This window comes from Cyprinodon variegatus, unplaced genomic scaffold (assembly GCF_000732505.1).
Source record: "Cyprinodon variegatus isolate N-32 unplaced genomic scaffold, C_variegatus-1.0 Scaffold326, whole genome shotgun sequence".
Classification (NCBI taxonomy): Eukaryota; Metazoa; Chordata; class Actinopteri; order Cyprinodontiformes; family Cyprinodontidae; genus Cyprinodon; species Cyprinodon variegatus.
In genome coordinates this window covers 37,320-45,479 of record NW_015150779.1, presented here as the reverse complement: position 1 = coordinate 45,479, position 8,160 = coordinate 37,320, and the positions used below count along the sequence as shown (strand labels likewise).

The 8,160-nt window shown below is 34.6% G+C and overlaps 1 protein-coding gene across 1 annotated transcript in view; it reads right to left on the bottom strand.

The window, feature by feature from the left end:
* Positions 1-8,160, bottom strand: part of luzp2 (leucine zipper protein 2) — a gene marked incomplete at its 5' end in the record, with an annotated part of 107,486 nt that overhangs the window by 78,579 nt on the left and 20,747 nt on the right. Inside the window, one exon of the mRNA XM_015384875.1 lies at positions 6,821-6,883. Within this exon, the coding sequence (XP_015240361.1) occupies positions 6,821-6,883 (63 nt within the window). The remainder of the gene's footprint in view (positions 1-6,820; positions 6,884-8,160) is intronic.

Below are 8,160 nucleotides of genomic sequence, written 5' to 3'. Positions count from 1 at the left end.
AAATGGAATTACTGAAATCAATCTACTTTTTCATGATATTCTAATTTTATGACCAGCACCTGTACTCTGCATGTAGCTGTGATGTAAATGCCAAGAGGACACAGATGTCAGATCACTTTGACAGCAACTTCTCTGATTGTAAAAGCCCTCAAACCTACGTGATATGCTGATATGTTACAGAGAATGCAGACCTTAAAATGTCAACAGTAATGCGTGAGTGAGGAAAACTGTATTTTTAAAATTATTTATTTTCTGTGCTATCCAGAGATAGCAGATTGCTGCTTCAGGCTCTTGCCAACAATGCACTGTATTTGAGAATCAATAACTTCAACTTTAACTTTATTTGAATGTACAGATGATATGCTGTGTCTCTTCAATTATGTCCCTGTCAACTCAATATGATGTCTAGCAATTGGAAAAGCTGTTTGCCAGCTTTTTGTTTTGGTGAGATTAGTGTGTGCATTGATGACTGGCTTATGGTAAATAAGGATTAGGAGAAGCATCCAGTAACATGTGAAAACATGGACTCATACTGGCTGTGAGAAATGCTGCCTTTTTTATGCACCCACAAATATTTCTGTTTGTTAATAATAAAAAATGAGATGCTACACGGTAGTAAAGGGATCTAAACTGTTAATTACAAAGCTAAATTGTGGCCCAATTTATGGGCCATTTAATCAGTTTAATAGATCTGTTGCAAAGTATTGTAGATGTCTACAAACTCCTGGTGTGAAAATCATTAAATATCGAAGTTTCATTTGCCCCTGGTTACTTCCTGCAGAGGGATATGCAAGAGCAAATTCAATATCTACATATTCTGCAAACACACATTCTTTGACATGCTTGATATTATAATACACAAATGGGAAAACAATTCCTAACTTATGAGACTTTTAAATACATATGCTGTATCTATATGACTGATGACAGAATATGGAGCTGTCTCAAAGGTTTCTCTGAGTCAAATCCATTTCAAAAACAGCATAATTTATCTCAGCACTACAGAGTGAATTATAGAGGTGAGGATGGACTGCAACCCCTATTACAAAATAAGTGGAAATAAGAGGCTGGGGCACTTATATATTTATTTATTTCATGTTAAATATAGTATGGATATGCAGGATATGGATTAAAAAGGTCTGAGAACATTTTTTCGACACTATTTTAGAACTTTCGCTTAAGGTTCCTACAAATTACTGTAACCTGCTGCCATTGTCAATCGCTTTTGCTGAACTGTTCCCACCTCCCCTACCCGCCGACAACTGTGGATGTGCCCAGAACTGTCGTGCCGGTTGATAATCTTCCATCTTATCAAGGACAATGGTCTGTGGACAGCGTTCATGGACAAACTGAACACACTCATCATACATACATACACAACTAATGTCTGATGTTTTCCTTCAGCTGAAATGTTTGTCTTGTGTTATATGTCCTTTTCTTGAGCTGAGTTTTTTTTTTTTTTTTTTTTGATATCTTAAACGGTATCCTGTTAAGGATAAAATCTGAAATTTCCTTTTTTTCCCCTATCCCTTCCCAATATGGCTCCTATCTTTCCACAGAGATAAAGGCAGCGATATAGGGAACCGCCTCTGGGTTGTGGCCCTCGGCAACCATAAGAACGCGCCAAAGGCAGCATTCTGTGCCATGCATGGCCTCAGCATATCATTCCCCCTGTCAGCCTCCTACCCCAATGTTTGTTATGTATGTGATGAACGGTTAGTACTAAAACTGAAATCACGATTACAATGTAAACTGTAGTTGACAATAAAAAAGTTGATTGATTGATTGATTGATTGATTGATTGATTGATTGATTGATTGAAAAGTGAGATTGATATGCTGTAGGCAGTAGTCAAGTTGTAAAAAAAAAAAAGAAGGGGGATGGTAATTATTATTATATATATATATATATATATATATATATATATATATATATATATATTTTTTTTTTTTGGGATGTACATAGCCTAATTAATATAGTGTATTAACCTAAAGCAATATGCATGGTATGGATGTTAAATGTCAGGTACGCCGGTCATTGACTTTGACTAATTCACCTTTCAGTAGAACTGCAGTCAGTTCCTGGACTAGTGTGGCTAGCACTGCCACTACATAGTTAGGGACAAATGTAGAGGACAAATTTCCCACTGGGATCAGCTTCATAGTCATGGTAGGCCACTTCATTGATTTTCCTTTGGAAAATCTTTTGAGAATGAATCTATCTAAGATTTGGAACAAAATCTCACAAAAAATTGCAAATTAATATCTGAATCTTTTCAAAGTAAGTATTTTTTTATTCAAAGTTAATCAATTAAATTGAAACAGCTGAAATAATTTTCATAATCTGAAAAAAAACTGCATATAAATTCAAATACATGTTTTTTTTGTTTTTTTAGAAAAGCCCATCTGGGATGACCACAGTTCTTCAGGGATGTCCTAATGTGTCCCTGTTCTCTCAACCTCCCTCTGTTGGTGGTGAGAATGGTTTCTGGAGGGTTCTGATGAGGCCTAGTTTGTGTTCCATTGGGTGGTATGAGTCAAAACTGAGATTCTGGATGGTGTATGTGGGTTTCTGTTGAGTGGTCCGGCTTTCACGATGTGAACCGCGCAGTCCAGGAAGGCATCTTCCAAGGTGAATTTGATGTTTTTCTTTCCACAAATAATAAGGTTGTTGTTCACTTTTACCATGCCCCTTTATTATGATTCTCCAAATAAAAACAATTTAATAAACTGGCATTCATTTCAGGGTATCTTTTGGTCATTTGATTTTCATTTTATAAACAGGATCAGAGAACAAACAAAAAATATTATTATTGAATGAGATGAATTTTACTATCAATTTTAGCTTCATCTTCTGTTAATAATGCAATCAGTTTAAAACATAGAAGCAAGATATTAATTTTCTGAAAGCGGTGGGATTCATTTCCCTGCCACTAACTAGTGGGTTTTTGTTGGTGCTTTACCTGTACACCTGCTAGATGTCCCAGGGCTGCTGTGGCTACAGTATAGCTTATCATCATCAGAGTGTGAATGTTAATTTCAATGGGTGAAACACTGATTGCAGTGTAAAGTGTTTTGTAGTCCTCGGTCTTGATAAAGTGCAATACAAATACAGGCCATTTAATTACTCTTCATTCCAAAAACTCCTAACATTTCTTAAATCTTGCTCCCACACTTATTTGTAACATCTGTGCTTGGATTTCTGTGGATGACAAAATCATCACTGAGCAACACATTTTATGCTGGGCACCTTGCAATTTTTGTGCTCCTACAGTATAATGTTGTGATAAAACCTGATAGCATCTGGTCTCAGAAATGAACAAGGGAACTTTATTTTTTTTTTTTTTTTTTTTTTTATTATTTCAATTTTTTTCAAGTTTTGTTTTTTTTTGAAACCGGGTTGACGGAAAACTTTTTTTTTTTTTTTTTCGTTTTTTTTTTAAAAATTAAAAAATAAAAAAATAGCCGCTTGATTTTTAATACTGTTTCCAAAAAGAAAATCAAATGACCAAAAGATACACTGTCCCATTAAAACCTAGTAATTTAATATATTTTTTAGGCTCTAGTGGCCTTTAGTTGTGTTATTTGTCAAAAGCACAGTAAGAAGACAGGAAATGGGATTAGAGAGAGGAGGAAGACGTGCAGCAAAGGTCACCAGCCGGAGACTAAAAACCTGTGACGGCCACATTGAAGACTAAAGACATTGCACATGTCGGCTGATCAACCCCTGCACCACTTCTGTGCCCATCAAGCTAGTAATTTAACTCTACTTTTGAAGGAGCTTCTGGGATTTGTTCAAGGGACTTAGAGAAGACCAAATAAGAAACAAGTAAAGTTCAGAATAGGTTTAAAGCATTGATAGGTAATAAACATCTCACATTGTTCATTCCACTATTTCATAAATAGAGGAAATATTGCAAATCTGGAAAACTGCAAAAGCATTCCAGTCCACCAAAACGTACAGGCTGCCAATAAAGTGAAAAGCAGTCTTGGCGGAGATGCATGCTCAGGTTAAAGGGTTACTATTTGAAGCGCACTTAAGAAATTTGGCCTTAATTTGAATTTTAATGAGATTTTTTGTAATTTACCACCAACGGACATGTAAAAAATCAGTTCTAGATTAAATAAAACCATACATGTCTGACCAATGTGTGACGGAAGGCTGGTCCTGCACTTCACTCATCTCATCGGTAGAATGTGGTGGTGGTAACTTCATGTTATAAGGATGCTATTTTAAGATGGATAAGAAATGTGGGTGGATGTGGAAGATAGAAACATCTGAATTCAAGATTATTCTAAACTAAGGTGAAAAAAATATATAAGCTTCAATACAACAGTGGTACAATTTTTTGTCTCAGGTGTGGCATGGAAATCTGACAGTGATATAGTTATGACGACCTGCTGCAATAATTTGCAACTGCAGCAATAGGCTCTGAAGAAGTAGTCTTCTTCAGAGCCTGACTCCCCAACTATTGTATTTGTGCATTCACAAACACACCAGAACCCATCTTAAACTGTTGGAGACTAACCCCATATGGGTCCAAACATGTTGCTGTATAATAATTTAAGGTGAGACATATAGCTGTTGATGAAAACAAGAGGTACAAAGCCCACAGCCGAACCAGAATAGAAACAGTAGCACAGCAAAACGCATGTTTAGATTCTAACATTGCATCTTTGTCTTTGAAAGAGTAAAAGCAAGAGCATAAAACATTCGTTTTTGTGGTTTTTCATAGAATCTACTGCACACTATACAGTACCGTACAATGTTTTTTTTTTATATTTCTAAAAACACTGTATACAGTACAGTACTTTATTTGTTTATTTTTTTACTCTATTACTTATTCTGTTATTTTTATACACTTGTTAAGGTCCACATTTATGAGACCACATTTGCTGTATTCTTTTGCTGCTGTAGCATCACAATTTTTCCCATTGTGGCACAATACCTGGATTTTCTATTCTATTCTATTTCATTTTTTATCATGGTTGGCTATAACCAAACATTGGTGTTTGAGGACTAAGTGTCCCTGTAGTGCTACACAATATAAATCTGGGTTCAAAATGAACTTTGCCAAATGATTTGAATGTTAATAGTAAAAAGTGCACTTTGTATTATTTATTTTTCTTTACAACAATTAAATACAGTATACTACTGTACTTTTTGTTCTTACCAAAAATACCAAACTTAAACTGTGAGGTATGTAGAGGAGTAAAATCAGCAAATAAGTTAATATAGCTTTGCAATACAATGTGCACTGAAAGGAAAAAACAAGAAAACCCGATGAAGATCAGAACACCTCCATGTACCGCACAATGAACCTGTAGACTTAATAGGTCTACCCTTACTTTCTGAAATTAATGGATTTTTCCAAACTGTTGCAACATGATTTCTGTTCAGCTTACCAACTTAATCAAAACATCCAAAGGCAAAAACTAAATTAAACAAAAAAACAAACAAAGAGCAGGAAAAAAAGAATGGACTTGCTTGGACTGACTGAATCTGATTTTACTGTTGTGAGTCATTTTATTAACCAAGAGGGACTGATTGAATTATTCCACTTGCTGACTTTGGCCCTTTCTACCCTGCTAAAGATGGCTAAAGATGGCAGGGTGTTCCCTGTAGGCAGAGCGATTGCAACTGCTCAGTTCAGTGAAATATTGTGACATCAAGTTAAAATGATCCAAATGTGCCATATTTCTAGAGGTCAGGAACTCAAGAGTACCAGAGAACACAACATATGTTTTAGTTTGAAACTGCATTGCAGACTGTGAAAAGATATTTCAAGAAGTGGTTAGTTTGAAACAAATCTTAATCATAGTTAAAAGACAAATGATATAAGATAACATTTAGAACATTTATCATTGTCAAATAAAACATCTGCTGGAAAAGGGTGTTATTAGAATAGAATAGAAAGAGGAAAGAGGTAATATTAGGGTAAGAATCAAAATGATAGAGCTGCTGTAATCTAAATTGTTTACATGTATGTTTGATGAATGAACAGAAACATGCACACAGACAGGCACTTCTCAGAACAGCTGGACTGCGATAATTTCATGTCATTATGTCAGTGTTTAGTTTCTAATTTGAGGCACTTGATTGTGTTACGAAAACAAAAGTTTAATTTGAATCGGTGCCCAATTAATCTTAGCATCTGACAAAAACAACTTTGCACATTGAAGCTTTGAGTGATATTGTATGAAGTTTTTCGGAAATAATTGACATTTTTTTTCCTGTAAAGAGTTTTTTCCTTTTTTAAAGGCATTTAAATGATTCCCTTGATGCAATTGTATTCATCACAGTATTAGCTAAAAATTAACCAATTTGTTTTTCCATTGTCCCAAGGTTAGAAGTACATACATGTTCTCTCGGCAAAAAAGGATTTTTGTTTGTATTTACATAAATCTGTAAGAATGTTTTTTTTGTACTGATTTATTTCAGTTATCGAAGGATTACTCTTAATCCTTTTGTAAAACTATGTATGGAGTTAACTTTAAAAGGTGATCAAATTCTGGTCCAACAATTGTGTCTTCAGAGATGATCAAAGAAAAGCACATCTGTGTTCACAAAACTGATGACAGAATCTTTGAGTTCAACCCAAAGAAAGTCCGCCTTTGATGGAAATTAAAAAGCCCTTTCCTGGGTCCCATCGGATCGTCATTTGGCAAACTCAGAAAATCATTAAATTAAATTGATCAAAACAAAGCAGGAAAGCAGTGAACCTTGATGGAAAGATTACGATAAGATAGGTTTGATGCTTCTACCTTGTGGATTTGTATTGGGATCATTTTCAGCCTTTGATGATACTTTTATGACTCACCTCTTGTTGTAAATCCTTGATGATTTTGGTTTTTTTCTCCATCTCCACTTTCAGAAATTTTATCTAGGGACAGAAGAGGAACAAAACATCACAATCAGAGAAGCAAGCTGATTCTGTGTGACCTTTGGCCAGGGGACATGTTTAGCAGTGTACACAATGGCTACAAAAGAAGAGAGTATTAATAGCGAGGTTTCCATCTCAAATGTAACTTTATATGAAGGAAATGCTTCATATAAATTTCCTTAGTTTCTTTTTCCTTGAACTGCATGCATATGTTTTAAATCTAAAGTCTAAGGCAGTGAGATACCCATCCATTCATATTCATCTTGTTATCCTATGTTTTTTTCAAACATAAGAAATTATATTGCATTGATATTATCATTAACTAAAGAAAAAGACTGATCAAATTTGCTTTAGTATACATCATTTTTCCACAAAGTGAAGCATACATTTTATAAAGCCATGCCTACAGAAATTCTCATTTGTCAAAATGTATGTTTTTTAAATACATTAATTTATCTATTCAGCAGTCATGACCTCTGTTGTTTTAACTGCTTCAATCCAAATTGAAGAAAACAGCAGTGAATCATTATAATTTGTTTTTCTATTTTTGCACCACGGCCATTTAGCGCTGATAAAATGGGTCACACAGAATTAGAAATAAACTCTACTAATCTTCTTAAACAGCTTTGTATTCAAGCTTTTAGCAAAAATGACTAATGCCATTACATAGAACTGCTTCAGCTAGAGATTACCATACATTTGATTCATTAAACAATTACTGATGGCAAAAGTACAAAAAAAGATTAAAGACTAAACTTTCAAATACTATGTTTTATTTTTGCCCTAAATTCAAACAAATCTACCAATAAAGAAACATGCAGTACGACCACTGTTATTGATTACTGTCAAGTACTTGTTTTTTTTTCCAGTGAAGCCATCAAGTCTTTACCAGTTGAGTCACAGTCCTACACAGATGATTTCATCAAATGACATTTTAAGTCATTGCCACTGCCTCTGGGGATAATAGAGTAAAGGGTGAAATTGTAGAATAAAGATAGATAGTGTTAGGTATGGTGGAGGTTTTGAGTACCCAAATGCAGAGAGGAGTGGCCACGGATGAGTTTGTATGGTTTACTGTAAGTCCAAGGGAAACAGAGGCAAAAATAAGAAAAATACTGAAAACCAAACAAAACCAATAAATGTCAGGAGAAATATTTGAGGGAAGCAAGAAAATAGGAGGCAACAACATCTACAACACACAAGAAACCAGCACTGAATGAAGGCTCTGGTGCTAGAGCCCAGCACTATGATTATATATATATATATATATATATATA